The sequence below is a fragment of the Bactrocera dorsalis genome, chromosome 3, assembly GCF_023373825.1.
Source record: "Bactrocera dorsalis isolate Fly_Bdor chromosome 3, ASM2337382v1, whole genome shotgun sequence".
NCBI lineage: Eukaryota > Metazoa > Arthropoda > Insecta > Diptera > Tephritidae > Bactrocera > Bactrocera dorsalis.
In genome coordinates, this window is record NC_064305.1 from 43,369,357 (window position 1) to 43,391,612 (window position 22,256).

Here is a 22,256-nt window from a genome sequence, read left to right on the forward strand (position 1 = left end):
GTCGATTGCTGTTTTCGCTAATAGTGAAATAGAAAATCTAGTAAATGAAAAATGGCGAGCAATACGAGAATGACAGAGAAATCGCCCACCACCATCGATATTGGTGATGGTATCAGCTGTACATGGTTTAGGAAAACGTTTAGTACATTTTCCATTATCCATACATGGTGACATCATATTTAAAGTACCACATGGTCCATGAATCATGTTAGTAGTGACATCAAATAATTCTTGATCAAGATTCGAATCGGGAATTTCCGCTGAAATAATGTGGTCGATTTCTTTTCGGCGCACTTTATCTACACATCAAATCAAAATATGTGCATGTGGCAATCCTCGTTTTTGCCATTCCACAGAATAAAGCCAGCAACGGGTTTCGCCAAATACTGAGTGATGTGTAATTAAATTTATTAAATATTTTAATTTTTGTTTGAACATGTGCGCAGTGTTGTCGTGTCGTTGCATCGACGTTTGACCTGGCAACAACAAATATTTGATTTCATCCCAAATTGGATTACATGTAAATGTGATGTCTGGCCGACCGTAAGTACGAGGGCTGCTATACATATTTCTGGCCTAATAATGAAAATAGGAATATTTATCAACGAAAAGGGTTTTTTTTTTGTTGGATTTGGCTAGTCTTGGAAGACCCACACGGTCGATTGCTGTTTTGTTTCGGGCTCATACGCATAGATGCATGATTCGTCACCTGTGACGATCTTATAAACGTTTTTTGAAACACCGCGATCGTATTTTTACAGCATTTCTTTACACCAATCCACACGAGCCTTTTTTTGTATGGTGCTTCATAGCCATACAAAGATTTTAGTTCATCGATGCACTTGTCGTGATAATCCACGTCGAAAGTTGTGAAAAATGATCGCACGAAAATGTTCACGAGTTAATTCCATTTTTTGGCCGAGATGAATTTTTTAATTCCCTGTAAATAAAACAATTCACGATTAAATGACAAAACGTTCTGAGTGATGTTATACTAAAAAATGTCAAACCTTCTATTGGAAATGTCAGATTGCACCTGGCAACACTTAGTGTTGCCTAGTCCAGAAATATATATAGCAGCCTATGTATATACATAAGTCATGGCGTCTTGAATATATGCTTTAATATGGCGCGGACTACCAGTATATGATGGTGGAAGAATTATGCGGTGCCGATATGTTATTTGTTCCATTTACGTAGCCAATAATGGCGTTACGCAAATGAACGTACTCCCCAGAACGAAGTTTTGCTTGTAAAATCTCGTAATCTCTCACTTTCAATTTTCACATACATATCGACAACATACTGATGAAATAGCTCTCGGTATCGGAGAATGTTATTATCTTCATTAGCACGAATCATCAACCGGTATGCATAGAAGTTCATTGCACTAACTTTCTTGGTCAGTACTTCACCTGTAGTTGGATTACTTTGTTTAATATTTAAATGATATTCATCTTCTCCTTCCAAAAATATCAACGGATACTGCAGTGCATCATAGAAACGATGATTGTCTTGAATTATTTGCACTGTATTATCTCTGCGATGTATACGTATACCTCGACGTTCAGTTCGATTACCAGCCAAAACAATTGCAACTTCATTCACAGTTGGAACATTATATGTGACTGCGTGCTCTCTATTAGGCACTTTGTCCGCTTTAATGACAATGACGCAGTTGTCGTTTTGCAGTCTGTTTGAAAGAGACTTGAATAATCGTACTAATTGGTTATTGCTTTGCTAGGACGTTTCCAAAATTTCAACGATTTCTCGCTCCTCTCTCTGCTCTATACGATTGTATGCACAGCGTGTATTATCTTGTTTTTCCTCATCGCCCATGAAATAAATTTGTAAAAATTTTGGATCGGCATCAGGCATTGGAAGCAATGAACCTATTTTGTGGTACACTTGACCTTGAATCTTGAATGTAGATTCAAAATTGTGACCATCTTCATTATGAACAATTTTTGTTGCTCCTAAAGAGGTCATTTGGAAGCAAGAATTCAACTTACGGATTTTACGCAAAAATAACTTTGATTGAGATGTGTTTCTAGCTAATTGCGTTTTTAAAGGTTTTGGTGGCGGACTTAGTGATGGCAGAGAAATTTTTCCAGATGTGCACATAAACCGTCCGATTCACCTTAGTATTTAAAAGTATGACAGTATTGACATTCATTGTCCATACTACCAATCATAATTAGCGAGTGTGATGAATAGTCTACTTCAGGATCATATTCAAAGGCAAGCCGATTGCTCGACGATTTTGGCTCCGCTGTCGTTCATTTGCTCTGTGAGCGTCGGGCACTCGTTGACGTGCCTTTCGTTGCCGAACCGCCTTTTATAAATCTTCACCCAGGTATGAAAAATTTATTTTATCATTAGCTAGCTGAGGTTAGGTAGCTGATTTAGCGCACGTTTTGAGCTCTTAAACTCCTTAAATCTTTTATGTTGAAAATACAAAAAGGATAAAGATCCTTTGTTTTACAAATGTATTTCTGGGAAAAATAAGATAATAACAAAGAACAAAGATCCTTTGTTTTACAAATGTATTTCTGGGAAAAATAAGATAATAACTTTGGACTACTATATAATAATGGTGGCAAAAATTGTATATACTAATTAAAATAATAAATTTAAAAGGAGCAATGATATATTCTCAACCCAATTTGCATAATTTTTCTGTAAATTAACAATATTAAACTAAATAATAATTTTTTGGAAAACTGTTATTTTGAAAATGTACTTTATTTTTATAATATAACAAAACCGTCTTAATACTCACTCTTCTAAATTTCATATTGCCGAATTGAAAATGCCGTCGGCATATGTGCAAATGGGATATGTTACCTCTTTGAAATTTTCATAGAAATGAAAACTGCGCTGTCAAACTGCTGAAGTGGCAGCTTATAAAGGGTGATTTTTTAAGAGCTTGATAACTTAAAAAAAAAAAAAAACGCATAAAATTTGCAAAATCTCATCGGTTCTTTATTTGAAACGTTAGATTGGTTCATGACATTTACTTTTTGAAGATAATTTCATTTAAATGTTGACCGCGGCTGCGTCTTAGGTGGTCCATTCGGAAAGTCCAATTTTGGGCAACTTTTTCGAGCATTTCGGCCGGAATAGCCCGAATTTCTTCGGAAATGTTGTCTTCCAAAGCTGGAATAGTTGCTGGCTTATTTCTGTAGACTTTAGACTTGACGTAGCCCCACAAAAAATAGTCTAAAGGCGTTAAATCGCATGATCTTGGTGGCCAACTTACGGGTCCATTTCTTGAGATGAATTTTTGTCCGAAGTTTTCCCTCAAAATGGCCATAGAATCGCGAGCTGTGTGGCATGTAGCGCCATCTTGTTGAAACCACATGTCAACCAAGTTCAGTTCTTCCATTTTTGGCAACAAAAAGTTTGTTAGCATCGAACGATAGCGATCGCCATTCACCGTAACGTTGCGTCCAACAGCATCTTTGAAAAAATACGGTCCAATGATTCCACCAGCGTACAAACCACACCAAACAGTGCATTTTTCGGGATGCATGGGCAGTTCTTGAACGGCTTCTGGTTGCTCTTCACCCCAAATGCGGCAATTTTGCTTATTTACGTAGCCATTCAACCAGAAATGAGCCTCATCGCTGAACAAAATTTGTCGATAAACACATTTCGAACCGAACACTGATTTTGGTAATAAAATTCAATGATTTGCAAGCGTTGCTCGTTAGTAAGTCTATTCATGATGAAATGTCAAAGCATACTGAGCATCTTTCTCTTTGACACCATGTCTGAAATCCCACGTGATCTGTCAAATACTAATGCATGAAAATCCTAACCTCAAAAAAATCACCCGTTAGCTTACAATATATGGTAAACTAAATTATTCTATAAATTCTATCCTGACGAGATGCCCCGTATAGAGTATATAACAATATGAATGTTTAGAAACTATAGACCACACACATGGTCTATAGTCTTCATGGCTTAGACTATACTTATGAGTACCATCTACCAGGTGCAAGTGAAACTCCAATATCTGACACGGCTGCAGCGCAGTCTGCCGAAATTCTGTGTAAAATTTTCTAACATCAACAACAGGACTCGCCCATGTTTTATTGTGGCTGATACATAGGTGGTACTACTAATACCATCTATAATTTCTATTAGTAAGTATCGCATTTTTGCTGAAGCATCAAAATGAATCAAAAAGCATTTCGTTCGTTAAGAAAGAATTGGCTTTTGAGGTAAAAATACTATTGAATTTGGACTGTGCATCAGTGAAATCAATCGAGTCCAATCGATTGTCAGCTTAGTGGACTGCATATTCAGAAACGGTTCTCAAGGGTGGAAAGACAAAAAAATCGGCTGGCAAGGTTATGGCATCAGTCTTTTGGGATGCCCGTGGTATATTATTCATCGAATGATAAATGCGCCAGTTTTGAGTCATTGCACTGTGTATTTGATTGCAGTTCTATTCTACCATTCCTAATATTCAGCAATTTTATTATTTTACAGGAAGGATTAGTTTGAAATTGTACGCATATATGTACTTCATCGTTCCCGTTTAAATATTGCATTGTGTGCAATGTGCAATGCTTCGAAAAGATTTCTGTATATCTCAAATTTTAATAGACCTTTTTATCAACCCTTCAGTTATGCCGCTATTTTTTATGCCAGACCTTTTGCAGTTTTAAATTGCGTGTCAAGATACCCCCTCCAATAGTTAGCAGGTTTCAAAAAAATGTTATAGCTACCCATAGATGTATTGAATCACCCAATTTATTACTTAAGAACGAACAACTCTGTCCACATTATGAGAACTTGTCTACAGATGTCGCCTTTTACTTTGGCATCGTTTTGTTTTTTGCACGCTTACGCCAATTTAAGGTTTGAATATTGGATACTCTGATGGTAGCGCAATCTATCGGATCCAATATAAAACATTCCAAAATTAGCAATTAATTACAAATGCACAATTAGTTCAAAAAAACATTTTCGAGTGGACCAAATTGTGAATCTAAACCATGCTCAAATCTCCTTAAACACACCCAAAAAATTTCATCAATATCGGTCCAGCCGTGTAGGTGCAGTTCACTTACAAACACGCGGTCAGAAGATTTATATATATAAAGATATACCGAGTACATATATGCTTTGATACCAAATATATACCGATCATAACGGGTGATTTTTTTGAGGTTAGGATTTTCATGCATTAGTATTTGACAGATCACGTGGGATTTCAGACATGGTGTCAAAGAGAAAGATGCTCAGTATGCTTTGACATTTCATCATGAATAGACTTACTAACGAGCAACGCTTGCAAATCATTGAATTTTATCGCGATTCTATGGCCATTTTGAGGGAAAACTTCGGACAACAATTCATCTCAAGAAATGGACCCGTAAGTTGGCCACCAAGATCATGCGATTTAACGCCTTTAGACTATTTTTTGTGGGGCTACGTCAAGTCTAAAGTCTACAGAAATAAGCCAGCAACTATTCCAGCTTTGGAAGACAACATTTCCGAAGAAATTCGGGCTATTCCGGCCGAAATGCTCGAAAAAGTTGCCCAAAATTGGACTTTCCGAATGGACCACCTAAGACGCAGCCGCGGTCAACATTTAAATGAAATTATCTTCAAAAAGTAAATGTCATGAACCAATCTAACGTTTCAAATAAAGAACCGATGAGATTTTGCAAATTTTATGCGTTTTTTTTTTAAAAAAAGTTATCAAGCTCTTAAAAAATCACGCTTTATATAAAACATATGCCGAGTCGGTTGCGCATAGAAAATAAACGAATCTGTAGGCGTACATTTCTTTACATTGAAATTCGCATTATATTTCTCATTTAACACCGAAAATACTTAATTCTGCTATTTTCAAGCCCTCTGCTGCAAAACTATAATGAAACACGCGTAAAATTTGTCTGTGGTGAAACTTCTTCATATCTTCCGAGTACCCTGCGAAAAGTTACGATTTCTAAAACGTGAATCTTCTCTGTGGTAAAAGTTCTCTGGCGAAACTCCCTCATCTCCACCGAGTACCCCTGTGAAAAGTTCTTCTTCTTCCTAATTAGCGTAGACACCGCTTACGCGATTATAGCCGAGTTAACAACAGCGCGCCAGTCGTTTCTTCTTTTCGCTACGTGGCGCCAATTGGATATTCCAAGGTCTTTCTCCACCTGGTCCTTCCAACGGAGTGGAGGTCTTCCTCTTCCTCTGCTTCCCCCGGTGGGTACAGCGTCGAATACTTTCAGAGCTGGAGTGTTTTCGTCCATTCGAACAACATGACCTAGACAGCGTAGCCTCTGTCTTTTAATTCACTGAACTATGTCAATGTCGTCGTATATCTCGTACAGCTCATCGTTCCATCGAATGCGATATTCGACGTGGCCAATGCGCAAAAGACCATAAATCTTTCGCAGAACTTTTCTCTCGAAAACTCGCAACGTCGACTCATCAGATGTTGTCATCGTATAAGCCTCTGCATAGAGTTTGGTTTTTGTTCGTCGAGAGAGGACTTTGCTTTTCAATTGCCTACTCAGTCCGAAGTAGCACCTGTTGGCAAGAGTTATCCTGCGTTGGATTTCTAGGCTGACGTTGTTGGTGGTGTTAATACTGGTTCCTAAATAGACGAAATTATCTACAACTTCAAAGTTATGACTATCAACAGTGACGTGAGAGCCAAGTCGCGGGTGCGACAACTGTTTGTTTGATGATAGGAGATATTTCGTCTTGCCCTTGTTCACTGCCAGACCCATTTGTTTTGCTTCCTTGTCCAGTCTCGAGAAAGCAGAACTAACGGCGCGGGTGTGGAGACCGATGATATCAATATCATCGGCATACTCCAGCAGCTGTACACTTCTATAAAGGATTGTACCTGCTCGATTAAGTTTGCAGCTCGAACTATTTTCTCCAGCAGCAGATTGAAGAAGTCGCACGATAGGGAGTCGCCTTGTCTGAAACCTCATTTGGTATCGAACGGCTCGGAGAGGTCCTTCCCGATCCTGACGGAGCTTTTAGTGCCGCTCAACGTCAGTTTACACAGCCGTATTAGTTTTGCGGGGATACCAAATTCAGACATCGCGGCATAAAGGCAGCTCCTTTTTGTGCTGTCGAAAGCAGCTTTGAAATCGACGAAGAGGTGGTGTGTGTCGATTCTCTTTTCACGGGTCTTTTCCAAGATTTGGCGCATGGTGAATATCTGGTCAGTTGTTGATTTGCCAGGTCTAAAGTCACACTGATAAGGTCCAATCAGTTTGTTGACGGTGGGCTTTAATCTTTCACACAATACGCTCGATGGAACCTTATATGCGATGTTGAGGAGACTTATCCCACGGTAATTGGCGCAGATTGTTGGGTCTCCTCTTTTATGGATTGGGAATAGCACACTTAGATTCCAATCGTTGAGCATGCTTTCGTCCGACCATATTTTACAAAGAAGCTGACGCATGCTCCTTATCAGTTCTTCGCCGCCGTGTTTGAATAGCTCGTCTGGCAATCCACCCGCCTCCGCCGCTTTGTTGCTCTTCTGACGGGTAATTGCTTTTCGAACTTCTTCTTGGTCGGGAAATGGAACGTCTGCTCCCGATTGGGGAATCGGGTTCGTCTTCTCCTGGCGTTGTGTGTTCACTGACATACAGCAGGCTGGAGAAGTGATCCCTCCATAATTTAAGTATGCTCTGGGCATCGGTGACTAAATTATTTTGGGGGGTTCTACATGAATATGCTCCGGTCTTGAAACCTTCTGTAAGTCGCCGCATTTTTCGAGCATTACCTCTGTCAGCCAGCTTATCAAGCTCTTCGTACTCACGCATTTTTATCCCAACCCGCACGTGTTGTGGTCGATCGTAACGTTGCGAGGTAGGCAGCCTGTTTTCTCTCCGCTGCGACACGGCACTCCTCGTCGTACCAGCTGTGCTTTTGCACTTTACGATAACCAATGGTTTCGGTTGCAGCTGTACATAATGCGTTTGAAATGCCGTCCCACAGTTCCCTTACACCGAGTTGTTGACAAGTGCTCTCAGAGAGCAGGAGTGCAAGCCGAGTAGAAAATCGTTCAGCTGTCTGTTGTGATTGCAGCTTCTCGACGTCGAACCTTCCTTGTGTTTATTGGCGTGCGTTTTTTGCTGCACAGAGGTGGGTGCGAATCTTGGCTGCAACAATATAGTGGTCCGAGTCGATATTAGGATCTCGGAGCGCACGCACATCTAAAACACTGGAGACGTGTCTTCCGTCTATCACAACATGATCGATCTGGTTGGTGGTTTTTCGATCCGGAGACAGTCAGGTAGCTTGATGTATCTTCTTATGCTGGAATCTATTACTACAGATAACCATATTTCGGGCCTGGCGAAGTCGATCAGCCTCAATCCATTTAGGCATGTTTCCTCGTGGAGGCTGAATTCACCGACCGTAGTGCCAAAGATACCTTCTTTGCCCACCCTGGCGTTGAAGTCGCCAAGCACGATTTTGACATCGTGGCGGAAGCATCTCTCATTGGTCGCTCCAAGCACTCATAAAAGGCATCTTTGGTCACATCGTCCTTCTCTTCCGTCGGGGCGTGGGCGCAAATCAGCGATATGTTGAAGAACCTCGCATTGTTGCGGATTGTGGCTAGACGTTCATTCTCCGGAGTGAGTGATAGTACTCGGCGACGGAGTCTCTCTCCCACCACGAATCCCACACCAAACTTGCGCTTCTTTATATGGCCACTGTAGTAAATGCCACAAGGACCTACTCGTCTCTGTCCTTGTCCCGTCCATCGCATTTTTTGGACGGCGGGGATGTCTGCCTTTATTTTCGCGAGGACATGAACCAGCTGGGCAGCGGCACCTTTCCAATTAAGGGACCGGACATTCCAGGTGCATGCCCTCAATTCGTAGTCCATATTTCGTTTTCCATGGTCGTCATCAAAAGGGGGGTCTCTCATTCGAGTCTGGTTGTTACTATCCGCTGGGGGTGTTTTTTTACGTGGCGGTCCCAAACCCAACGCACAACCCTAAGAAGGGGATATTTCGCCTTCTCACTTTAGCTCGCCTTGAAACGGACGTTCTTAGGCTACCCAGAGGATACTTGTTCAAATACCGGAAGTCGTGAGTTGCTTGAGTCATATGTAAGAGAATCGTTTCTGGCCATTCCCAAGTGAATGGCGATCAGAGAACTTTCCTCACTTGCGTGAACTTCTACACATGACTCCACCCTCCAAAAGATACGATTCTCTATGATAAACATTCTCTGCCAATGTCATACGCACATAAGTATTTATGTATATACATATAATAAGCGCGCACATGTTATTATTGATAAGTGATAATATGATTTGAATTCGCGAAAGCGAACTTAAACACTTATGGTCATGATACATGTGAATATAATATACATACATACTATATGTAAGTTTTGAATGATAAAATATACGATTAATGTACATACATTGAAGTACGCACATAGGAATGAATATATTATTCATAGATGTGCACAAAAAGAATTCATACGAATACACATGTTTTCATATAAACGTATGTATAAAAATATAAGCAAAAGAGCGAACATATGTCTGTTAGAGCAATATACTTATAATTCTAAGCATAATTTTTATTCCGTGCTCAGCTCTGTTCAAGTGCAACTGTTGAGATTTCTCCTGCCGAGCTGGCAGTAGTGAAACTCCCTCATCTCGACCGAGTTAGCCAAAAATATTTTTACGATCTCCGCGCCGTGAACCTTCTCTATGATAAACGTTCTCTGGTTGTTGCGTTGTAATAATGAGCGGTGTGAGGTACTGTGCTTGATGCGTATATGTGTAGTATTGTGTGTTGTCAACTGTTGTGTGATGAAGTGTTGTGACGTGATGTGATGCTATGTGGGATGTTGCAGAACACTCATAACTCATGTGAACAAACATGTATGATGTTTAGAGCTGCAAATTTAAATTGGCTTTTAAATAAAAACTCGAACTCAGCCTAGACAACAAAGTGCTTTTATATAATGCGGTCATAAAGCCGATTTAGATGTATGGCATTCAACTGTGGGGTACGACCCCTGAACAATTACGTGTTCACCATGGTACATGCGTAACGAAAATGTCCATAAAAACCTTGGTATTCCTATGGTAAAGAAGGAAGTAGAAGATAGCAGAATTAAATATATATCTAAACTCTGAGATCATCCAAATCCTTTGGCTAATACTTTGGTACATTCCTGCGATCAAACACACCTTAAAGGAAGAGATATGCCTGCTTACTAAAGAGCGACGTATCACCAACACAACTCAATCACTTGCTTGAGCTTATCTAGTTTTTAAATAGATTTAAAATTTTATACATTTTTGTTAGGCTTTAAAAAAAAAAGCAGATCCAATAAATAAAATAGTATTGAAAAAAAAGTTTTGATAAAATACCCCTTAATGTGGTAAAATATTATCTTGTATTTTAATTTCTTACCGAAAATACCTTCTGGTATAGAGAATTTTAAGAGTCTTTAATTCTAAAATTTGGCATCAGTGTTTGTTTAATATGTGTTTAAATGAGTTAAGCCTCCCCCCGCTTTACCTGGCAAAATCTGCCGCACCCTAATAAGATAGTTTAGTTCACCACTGCTGAGAACACCACAACACAACTCACCAAGCCTATCCACCAACAAACTTGTCAAAAAGGATGGAAAACGGGAAGGCAGATACTTTTTCGGTACGCATCTTATCAACCGCACTTCAACTTTCGTTTTTGCGACACCCATCCCACGCATAGCACTCAAGTGTAATAGAAACGTTCGACATCGTCACCACCCATCTCCGCCGCGGTACAGCTACGCACTTCGATCTCCATCTATCCTGCGCGACGCTCAGCTTTTAATTCTAAAGCAGCCGGATACTGTCTCGTTAATGTTCCGGATTATGCAAATCGACCACGATCGGAAGCTACTTGATCGACAGCACCGGCTTCATACTTATTAAATTGTGAAAATACAAACTTAATGTTTTAAATAAAAGTTTTTAAATACAAATATATTAAAATACAGATATTTTCATTTAAATCAAAGCAGTGGTGTGTGTTCCCCAATAAATTGGGTATATACTTAAACAATATGCTCCCATGACATATTCTCACCCATAGTCTTCATTACGTCTGAAGCTTGTTCTTGGATTTTGTTAACAATTACGAAGATATAGTATCTTGCATTTTGATGATGTGCGCTGGGCAAGAGTGTGTCCACCTCCCTGATGAATGACGATAATGAGATCGTTCCATCGCCTCTGAACTCAATTATACGTTGAGCATCCTTAAAAGTTCTTGTACTGTGGGTTGGTACTCCATGGTAATTGATTATTTTTGTTTATTTAATTTCAGTGATTATTTTAAGTAACGAAACTTTTATGCTTTTGGTTATAACTGTTTTTTCTTCAATATCACTTTTGCTTGTAGACAGTTTTTTTTTTTATTATTAGAAAGTTTTAAATTCTTTCACTTTCACTTATCACTTCACCATAAATTTTATTATTTCACGTAATTGGTGTGTACTTGTAGTATTGTAAATTATATTGAGATTTTGTTTGAAATATCACTTTTTCTAAAAAAAATGATAAGCGATTCCTTTTTAATAATTCTTCAGAATTATTTCGTGATCGACTGCGCCAGTAAAGAAATTTGGGTTTCAGTTTCGTGATTATTACTTTATTGAATAATAATTCAAAATTGAAATACATGGCTTTTATACAAAAATTTTGCTTAGCTCACTCATTCATAAATCTATACATATGTAAACATCAAAATCGGGTTCGACCACTTCAAATTTGTTTGTAAGCAATAAAATAATGGTAGTAACAATGTTACAACATATGTTGTCTTGTAACATTGTTTTGACAAAGAAAAGTAATAGTATCCATTTCGTTAAAGTTGCGTTACTAAATGTAAATAAAAATATCAACTACGGTGGTATCTTAATAATCATTTTATACATTAAAGAAGCTAAATGAACAGAAAAGAAGAATTTCTTCTTTAAAATAACTTGCGGGGTAAGCAGTCTGTTTTCTCTCCGCTGCGACACGGCACTCCCCGTCGTATTAGCTGTTCTTGTGCTTTTTCCGAAAACCAATGGTTTCGGTTGCAGCTGTACGTATGGAGTTTGAAATGATGTCCCACAGTTCCCTTATACTAAGTTGTTGACGAGTGCTTTCAGAGAGCGAAATGCAAGTAGAAAATCATTCGGCTGGCTGTTGTGATTGCAGCTTCTCGACGTCGAACCTTCCTTGTAGTTGTTGGCGTGAGTTTCTTGCTGCACAGAGGCGGGTGCGAATCTCGATTGCAACAAGATAGTGATCCGAATCCATGTTCGGACATCGGAGCGTACGCATTATGTTTTGACAGTGGTCCAATTGGTTGCGAGAGTATAATAAATGGTTGCGTTTGCAAAATGCAATATATTCGCAGCCGGCGTAAAGAGCTGTGGCAAATTTCATAAATAATAGGAACAACTTGCCATTGGCTTAACGGTATGCGCGCACTGCGTTATATGTTCGGTTGCATCCGAACTTAGCCCGCGTACCAAGTTTCTTTAACTTATTAAATTAAAAACAAATTAACTGAAATTAGTTATGAACATATTCGATATAAACTCAATAAAAGCTAAATTGAATGTATGGTAGATATGAGGAAAACGTCAACCAAATAAGAAGAGACCCCAATTTTAATTTCAAATTATGAGAACAATGAGTAAAAAGCCAGCTGGAAGTTCTTCTGTAATTCCTATCAGTTTTATAAATGTTCGGTAAAAATGTAGCCACCCTTTGCCTAAACGACAATATTTTATCATTGTGTCATTACATTGCCCGTTTAATTCTCGCAATTGTATTTATATGCTGTGTTTGACGAAACGATTCCATACCAATCGAAAACTCAAATGTTTTACATATGGCGACTGTTAACAGCACAGAAAGACAGACAGACCAACAGCCAACCATTCGAATTGTCAAGTTGGGTAAGAGGTGAACCGACAACTTTGCTGAATATTTTTGAAGAAATATTCTTGAGGTGAGCTTTTAGCATGTGTAAAATATTTTATAATTTCTACACTGAAATATTCCTTTTAGTGTTAGAATGTGGCAATTAAATAAATATTTATTTATAAGATTAAGTGTTAAAACTTAATTATTATTGAAGTTATATTTCTTATACGAGTTCGGAAAAGGTTGCGTTAAATGCAAGTTGCGCAACCTTGCTCAATATGAATCTAACGCAACCTTGTCTGCGAAGATGTTCGAGTAGCACGGGAAGCGGTGACAATCGGGGATCGTTTGTTCGTTTCTTTCGGCACAGCTCGGCCGACACAACAACACAACACAATATTGCCATGCTTATGCTGATGTTGTTTTTGTAGAACAATGTTTCAATTTTTGGTTGGTGACATATTCACATGTGTGCGCATATGTATGTTTGTATGCTTGTGCATTATTGAAGTTATAGTTCTTTTTCTTTCGTTTGTCTTTCTGCGAATTCTCAACTATTTTATGTGACTTTTGTTTGAAATACTCTGCGTTGGCCTTTGAAAAATTAAGACTATACTTCACAGAATCATTTCTGTGTGTCTTCATTTCCATTTTTGGAAATCGACCCGCGATGACGAGGGGGGTTACTCTGTAAGGCGTTACGAATAGCAATGCGTTGCGAAAGTGAATTGCGTTGCGAAGGGCAATCGGTACTCTGTAACACTTTCGCATTGTAAACAGTGTTGCACTGTTTTCCCGTTGAGAAATCTTCAGTATAGTTGACATTACTGACCGAAACGAAGGAGAATGAAAACAAAACCAATAACAGAGAAGTGAAGAAGTGTAAAAAATTGACAGATAAACATAATTAAATTTGAAGAGTTTTATGCATACTTATATAAAAGTAATTTTAAATAAATAAAAAAAGGTGTAAATATGGATTGCGTTTTGTTATGGGAGGAAACCGAAAAAAATGAACGAGTGGAGCGGAAAATGATTAGGGACAAGTCCAATGTGATGAGTCTTAGTGAAAAAAGGTAAGTTTGAATGATAAAGTGTAATGCAATTCTTTAAACTTGTTTGTGCTTCTACTCCCAAATAGTTTCGTGCAAAACTTTCGCCTAAGCAAGGAATCGTTCAAATATGTGTTGGATAGCATAAGTGGTGAGCTAAAAACTCCACGCAGGTCCACAGGAATACCCGAAATTGTGAAATTAGCGGCAACTTTAAAATTTTTGGCGCAGGGAGGGTATCAACAGCAAATTGGACAAGATCATCATACAGGACTAGCTCAACAAACTGTTTCACGTTGTATGTTTGAAGTTTGCAAAGCGATTGAAAAAGTGCTGTGTCCAAAACATATAACTTTTGGAATGACATCAGAGGAGAAAAATGAAGCGAAACGAGCTTTTTACTCAGTGTCAGGAATTCCAGGAGTAATTGGAGTGGTGGATGGTACTCACATCCAAATGATACGACCGGCCGTAAATGAACATTTATATTTCAATAGGAAATTAAAACATAGTATAAACGCTATGGTGGTAAGGCAATTGTTTTTTAATTTATCTTGGTTTTTTTTTAATATTGTTTCCAAAACCTAGATATGTGATCATAAGATGATGATCAAAGCCGTTAACGGTCGGTTTGCTGGGGCGTGTCATGATTCACATGTGTGGAATTTATCAAGCGAACGCCAATATTTACAAACCAACTATATGAATGGAGAAAGAGGAATTCGCATTCTTGGTGAGCATATACACATTAGTTAATTTTACTCGTTAGCTGTTATATGCATCTATTATTTTGCTAACTTAATTTTTTTCTTATAGGCGACTCTGGATATCCGCTTGAGCCATGGCTTTTAACCCCATATAGAAATGCTCCTGAAAACTCCGCCGAGAGTTATTACAACTACAAGTTTTCAAAAGCCAGATCCTTTATAGAACGAGTATTTGGAGTGTTAAAAGCGCGGTTCCGATGCCTTTTAGCAGCTAGAGAACTACATTATGCCCCAGAAAAAGTGGTGCAAATTTTGAACATATGTTGTGCTCTTCATAATATTTGCACTCTTTTTAATGTGGAATCACCTGCCAATATAGCAATAGAAGTTGAAGAAGTCGATGCTAGTTATACTGAAACCATAGGAAATGCGAATGAAACCAATATTGCTAAACGTTTAAGGGATCAAATAAAAAACAGTATGACTACTTAATAACCATATAACACTATTTAGTTAAGTAAACATTTTAATTTTTCACATTTTCACATTTTCACATTTATTATTAATTAATATTATTAAATTATTATTAATATTATTAAAATTCACATTAATGATATAAAGCTTTAGTCTCTTGCACATGTGTATACATATCTATATATGTAAGTATTATATACTTGTATGTAATAAAAAGTAAAAACTATCACATCAACACAAAATACGTTTTTAAATCAAAACAATTCATTTGAACTATTAATATAATAAATAAGTAATTATCAGTAAGTATTAAAAAATAAGTAACAGACTTCAATATAAATAACTAAAATACAATATTTTTATTGGCCGGACCGTTCAATTTCTAGCATTTGCTTTTTTAGTTCTAGTGTTGCAAATTTTAGTTTTGTTTTGTCCAAATCAATCCTTTTTTTGTGTTCGAATTTTTCAACGGCCAATTTATATTTTTATGTTTTTTTTTCATACATTTTGAAATTACCTTTAGATTTTCATTAATTTCGGATAACACTTTTAATGAACCTTTGTGATAAGCGATTTGGTTATCCACCTGCTTATTTAAAAGGCTATCTTTCTTTTGCGGAGCGACTCTTTGTCGTGAACAATGTGGCATTTCATCCACTGGCGTTGGTTCATTTTGTCGGAATTCGTCGGTTGTGATGTCTGCAGAGCCGTAACTAGGGCGTGGCGAAGGTGGCACCCGCCACGGGCGCAACAGTCGCAGAGGCGCAACGTAGGTTGAGCCTACATACGCCTGACGAAATATCGGTTGCTGAGCGTCCGAAAGAGCTACCGTCTGAAACTGGCGCGTCACCCACGGCGGGCGAAACAAGAGACATAGGGCGCGAACGGACCGAAAAAACTGCAGCGTCAGAGCCAGTGCAGTGGGCAGCAATGCGGCAGTACCACACGTGCCAGTGCGAATGTAATCGTCGCGAGGCGCGCACAAAGCAAGGGCACCCGTGGACGTGCTATTCCAGAAATCGGGGGCGCCACGCTATTAGTGCGAGTCTGTCAGTCCTGTTTCTGTGCCCACTGCCGGCCGTGCCGTGTGTTGTGCTATAGGCCAGTCAGCCACAATCTGTGTTCATCTGTGATCCAGGTGACAAAACGCATGCTTTTTTCATGCGTTTCATGCTTGATGTAAAATTGTGCACATTGTAGATTTTGTTTTCCATAGACAATGAGGACTATCGGAAGGTGCTTTCTGATTTTCGGTATAACTTCCGGTTTAGCCGGAAATACTATCAATTTTTGTCTTTCAAACGACACATACATGTTTTTTCTTCAGTTTTAGAATAAACATTCATTCCCCTCTAGAATAATATACAATGTGCATAAATTCCAAGAAAATAGTATTTGAAAATTGTATCCTAATCTAGCAATATCAACTACACATCAAGGTTCCTATTTATAATATCCATGGAAACTTGCCATTAGTCGTTTTACGTTATTGCGATTCAAAACGAATTGATCAATTTGGCTGCCCAGCAAGTGCAATCACATATAATTAGCGACATAAAAGCAGCTAAATATTTCTCAATCCTCTTCGATTGTACGACCGACATTTCTCACAAAGAACAGATGGTTCAAATAATTCGGTGCGTTAAAATCGAAAACAAGAAATGTACAATTGAAGAAAGCTTCATCACGTTTATTAACACCGAAGAAAAAACCGGTGAAGGTCTTTCGGGAGAAATTCTTGATAAATTAAGAAAAGATGGGCTAGACATTGCAAATGTACGAGGACAGTCTTATGACAACGGAGCTAATATGGCAGGCAAATATAAAGGTGTGCAGTCGAGAATATTAGCTTTGAACGTGAATGCTCGGTTTATTCCATGTACTACTCATAGCCTAAATTTGATTGGGGTCAATGCTGCCAACGTGATACCGCAAATGCAATTTTTTTTTGGTATCATCCAACAAACGTACAATTTTTTTGTTGGATCGGCAACTCGTTGGAAATTTTTGCAAGCAGAACTAAAAATAACGTTGAAAGGAACCTGTGACACGCGGTGGTCGTCAAAAGCTAATGCCGTGCACGCCCTGAACTCTCAACTGCCTACTGTTGTGGAAATACTAAAAAAAATGACAGAAGGTGATCATCAGACAGGCGATACAATAGTACAAGCCAAGTCTCTTCTCAAGTCGATACAAACCTTCGAATTCATAGTACTACTGAAGTTTTGGGATTCGCTTCTATCGCAAATCAATCGTGTCAACCTCGCACTGCAAGACAAAAAACTCGATATTGCTCGTGCCGCAAAAATGATAAAAGAATTGCTGTCACAATTAACCATATACCGAGAGACTTTCTTCACAACAATTTTGCAATCATCAATTGTGACAGCTGAACAATTGCAAGTAACACCAGATTTCCAAGATACTCGAAAACGACCAAAGAAAATGATGCCGGGAGAAAAAGCGAAAGATGAATCTCCATCTATAAGTGCCCAAACTCATTTCAAAGCAGGATTGATCCAAGTTCTTGATCTTATGATTGCCCAAATGAATACCCGGTTCATCGCTTTAAATGAAGTTGCAGATGATTTCGCATTTTTGAGCGGTCAAGCAATCGTGAACACCAGTGTTACTGAACTCACCAAAATAGCGGCAGATCTCGCTATCAAATATCCTGATGACTTGGATCCGCATGAATTTTCATCAGAAATTGAGAGTTTCAAATTTCAAGCAACGACGCTGATGAGTGAAGCCACAGACATGATCCATTTGAATGTATTAGAAAAAATATTCGATCTGTCACTCGAGGATGAGAATATTCTTATGCATGCCTGTTACGACGGCTACTTGCGAGCGTTCTTTTAGTAAGCTAAAACTCATCAAATCTTATCTTCGTTCCTCTTTAGGCCAGGAACGGTTGGCGAATATCTCTATTTTGTCGATTGAGAAGGATACTACAACACGTCTCAATTTCGATAAAATAATCGATTTATTTGCAGAGGCGAAATCCAGAAAAGTATTATTCTGAACGATATAAGCGATCCTTGTATAAATTATTATTGAAAATAAGATGTACGTTCTTTCACTTGTAAATATATGATTTTTGATTTGGACAACATCGGTTTCCATTATACTATATGGTAAGGGCGCAAGCAAGGTTGTTGCCACAGGCGCTGAAGCAGCTAGTTCCGGCTCTGGATGTCTGACCCACTTGGTTGTGTTAATTGTGCTGCACCAAATTCTGAGGTGCCGCTTATTCCACTGACGGATATTTCCATTGCCAGAAGTTCACTAACCTGCTCCTCCAACGGTGTTAAGGAGCAATGACTTGGAGGACCACCACCAGTTCCAGAAATGCTTACTTTGTTCCGCCGCATTTTTGCTTTTAAATGGGTTTTATAATCCGACCAAACCTTTAAATAATTAAGTAATATGTGCTTCAAAAATCATTTATATTTAATCTTTTTTACCTTTTTCCATTTTAAAACATCGCGCGATGGTGGCCCCGCAGCATTAAGGTCACATACCAACTCTTTCCACAAATTATTTGCTGCATTTTTCGCGTCCACAGTTTTAAGTTGTCCTTTGGAAAGTTCCGAATGTGTATTCATAAAATTGATTAAAATTTCGAACTGTGTTGGGTTTGTCTGTTTATTTTTTGAATGTTCCCTGTTAAATAATTTATTTTTTAATTAAAACTACAAATATGCCTTATAAACTTACATTTTTTGTCCGTTGCGTTTGCCAGTTTGATATCGAATCAAAAATACGTTAAACGCACAGATTTGACAGTCGTTTACGCAATACAGAGTGCTGCCATTGCGAAGGGGTAAAAATAAGTGCGCAAAACGCAATTTCCAATGCGCTTGTCGCCTTACAGAGTTGCTTTTTTTCATTTACGAGCTTTTTCACTTGCGAAACGCCTTACAGAGTAACCCCCGAGGTATATCGTTTTATCTGACAGCGTGAGGTTTAAGAAGTTCATTTCTAATTTTGTCTTGTGGCATATTAGAAATGATGTTTCTTCGAAAATCGTTCGTTTACAACGGATAAAACGACTTCTGAGTGGTGATTTTAATGAATAAATTCCTTTTGGTTGAAATACTCATCGTTGGCCGTTGAAAAGTTAAGACTATACATACTTCTCAGGATCATTCATTCCTTTCATTTCTTCAAAAAAATTAATGACCTTTAGAAAAATGCATATTTGCATTATTTCGTTGTCATTTCCATATTCGTAGCAAAAGAATTTCTATGGCATAAGTAAAGTAATGGCCTCCGATTGTCACCCCTTACCGCTGTAGCAGCTTCGCCTACAAACATGCGTAAATATGTATGTATGTATACGTATGATCGTGAATACATATCGACGCAGATTTTTACGAGAAGCACCAGAAAGTTGTGCAATTTATGATTTTTAGCTTTTGCCATCGTCGCGAAAAGACGACTTGTTGGCAAAGGCATGCTCGGGGAGATGTTAAGGCCTCTGTTTTTATGAATGAAGCGCCTGCGCTTGTGGAATTGCGCCTGTTTTTGTTGTAAAATTTACTACACTTGTTCTTCGCCAATTTGGCTGCCATATTCTCTTGCGAAGATCAATTTTTTGTTGGTGACATATTCATATGTGTACGCATATGTATGTTTGTATGCTTGTGCATTATTTGTTTAGCAATGTATTCAAATATATGTACATATAAGTATATATGAATGTATGAACATGCAAGTCAATGCGCGCACATGTAATAAGTATATTGATAAGTGATGAAAATATGATTTCAATTTCTGAACGCGCACGTGCGTATACATACACTCATATGAGTATGTGCAGATACACAAGATAGGATAGAAGATGTATGCCTTTTAACATGGTATACTATACAAAAAATGTGCGTGGAGTCCCTACGCGCGGAAGAAGTTATAAAGGGTGATTTTTTAAGAGCTTGATAACTTTTTAAAAAAAAAAAAAAAACGCATAAAATTTGCAAAATCTCATCGGTTCTTTATTTGAAACGTTAGATTGGTTCATGACATTTACTTTTTGAAGATAATTTCATTTAAATGTTGACCGCGGCTGCGTCTTAGGTGGTCCATTCGGAAAGTCCAATTTTGGGCAACTTTTTCGAGCATTTCGGCCGGAATAGCCCGAATTTCTTCGGAAATGTTGTCTTCCAAAGCTGGAATAGTTGCTGGCTTATTTCTGTAGACTTTAGACTTGACGTAGCCCCACAAAAAATAGTCTAAAGGCGTTAAATCGCATGATCTTGGTGGCCAACTTACGGGTCCATTTCTTGAGATGAATTGTTGTCCGAAGTTTTCCCTCAAAATGGCCATAGAATCGCGAGCTGTGTGGCATGTAGCGCCATCTTGTTAAAACCACATGTCAACCAAGTTCAGTTCTTCCATTTTTGGCAACAAAAAGTTTGTTAGCATCGAACGATAGCGATCGCCATTCACCGTAACGTTGCGTCCAACAGCATCTTTGAAAAAATACGGTCCAATGATTCCACCAGCGTACAAACCACACCAAACAGTGCATTTTTCGGGATGCATGGGCAGTTCTTGAACGGCTTCTGGTTGCTCTTCACCCCAAATGCGGCAATTTTGCTTATTTACGTAGCCATTCAACCAGAAATGAGCCTCATCGCTGAACAAAATTTGTCGATAAAAAAGCGCGAAACACATTTCGAACCGAACACTGATTTTGGTAATAAAATTCAATGATTTGCAAGCGTTGCTCGTTAGTAAGTCTATTCATGATGAAATGTCAAAGCATACTGAGCATCTTTCTCTTTGACACCATGTCTGAAATCCCACGTGATCTGTCAAATACTAATGCATGAAAATCCTAACCTCAAAAAAATCACCCGTTACTTCTTAGTGATATTCAGAAGCAAAATGCGAAACAATCATACATACATATACATGTATTATGTCGTTTACACATTTGTCTGTATGTTTGCGAAAGCAAATGTTATACAAAAGCATATTTCTATACTTAAACAAAATTATTAGAACCATCGCATGTTTCTTGCATACATAACCAAACCATACTTAAGTCAAGGCAACCTAAGTGTCAATGGTGGTGTTGGTGGTAAGCGCTTGGTTCGAATCGCGATAGAATAAATTTTTAATTTTTTTGCTTTTAACACCGTATACTATACAAATAAATATTTTTCTTACTAATAGAAATTAAATTTATCACAGCAATATTATTTATATGTATATTATGTATATTGCTGTGATAAATTTAATTTCTATTAGTAAGAAAAATATTTATTTGTATAGTATACGGTATCTGCACATACTCATATGTGTGTACGTATACGCATGTGCGCGTTCAGAAATTGAAATCATATTTTCATCACTTATCAATATACTTATTACATGTGCGCGCATTGACTTGCATGTTGATACATTCATATATACTTATATGTACATATATTTGCATACATTGCCGAACAAATAATGCAAAAGCATACAAACATACATATGCGTTGCCTTACGAGGAGGAAGCATCGAAAGCCTGGATCCCAGCCAGTGTGGAACTTTAATCCAAACTAAACCTCCTACCGTCCTGTACCGTTCCCCCCGGTACCACCGTCAAGTATTACGTCGGGAGGATGGTTGAGTGACACTCATGCGTACGTGATGGTCAAAATGCATTCAGTTACAAGTTGCATTTACTTGGCCCCGCCTCTGTTGGTCTGATAACCCCCCTTGTACATTGTTCGTCGCCAACCCTTCCCGTCTCGTCAATGTTAGTGTGCTTGGGTCGTGGTTGTTCATTACATTTAACAGCTCTTTTCTCCGCCGCTGTTCGCTAGCACGTTGGGATTTCATAACCCTGGCTGCCACTTCGCAAGCAGCTTTCCATTTGTCTACTGATTCGACCATTTGGCTTACCAAATTATCAGGAGTTGGGTCTACACCGAACGCATTTTTTAAGTATTGCCTCTCATGATTATGTTTCGGGCAATAGAAGAATGTGTGTTCTACATTTTCGATGGTATCGCCTCCGCAATAATCGCATGTGTCTTTATTTTCGTGTCCGAATCGTTTCAAATATGCTTTGAAGCAGCCATGTCCTGTGAG

General features: G+C 38.4%; 4 protein-coding genes and 2 pseudogenes across 19 annotated transcripts in view; 4 read left to right on the plus strand and 2 right to left on the minus strand.

The window, feature by feature from the left end:
- The window catches only part of LOC105232674 (phosphatidylinositol phosphatase PTPRQ), an 862,901-nt gene that overhangs the window by 166,983 nt on the left and 673,662 nt on the right, over positions 1 to 22,256 (plus strand). The window lies entirely within an intron of this gene.
- LOC125777147 (uncharacterized) overlaps positions 1 to 22,256 on the minus strand; it is a 495,194-nt gene that overhangs the window by 103,034 nt on the left and 369,904 nt on the right. The gene's annotated exons all lie outside the window — the stretch shown is intronic.
- LOC125777952 (small nucleolar RNA U3) lies at positions 13,538 to 13,614 on the plus strand (annotated as a pseudogene).
- Positions 14,042 to 15,229, plus strand: LOC125777194 (putative nuclease HARBI1). Its single transcript, XM_049451468.1, has 3 exons — positions 14,042 to 14,511; positions 14,572 to 14,716; positions 14,800 to 15,229. Exons 1-3 carry the CDS (start codon positions 14,284 to 14,286, stop codon positions 15,180 to 15,182), a joined length of 756 nt encoding a protein of 251 aa, XP_049307425.1. The 5' UTR covers positions 14,042 to 14,283; the 3' UTR covers positions 15,183 to 15,229.
- Positions 18,347 to 19,060, minus strand: LOC125777176 (uncharacterized). The gene is made up of 3 exons (XM_049451446.1): positions 18,888 to 19,060; positions 18,635 to 18,833; positions 18,347 to 18,577 (listed from the first exon to the last, which is right to left on the minus strand). Exons 1-3 carry the CDS (start codon positions 19,058 to 19,060, stop codon positions 18,347 to 18,349), a joined length of 603 nt encoding a protein of 200 aa, XP_049307403.1.
- LOC125777946 (small nucleolar RNA U3) lies at positions 19,044 to 19,234 on the plus strand (annotated as a pseudogene).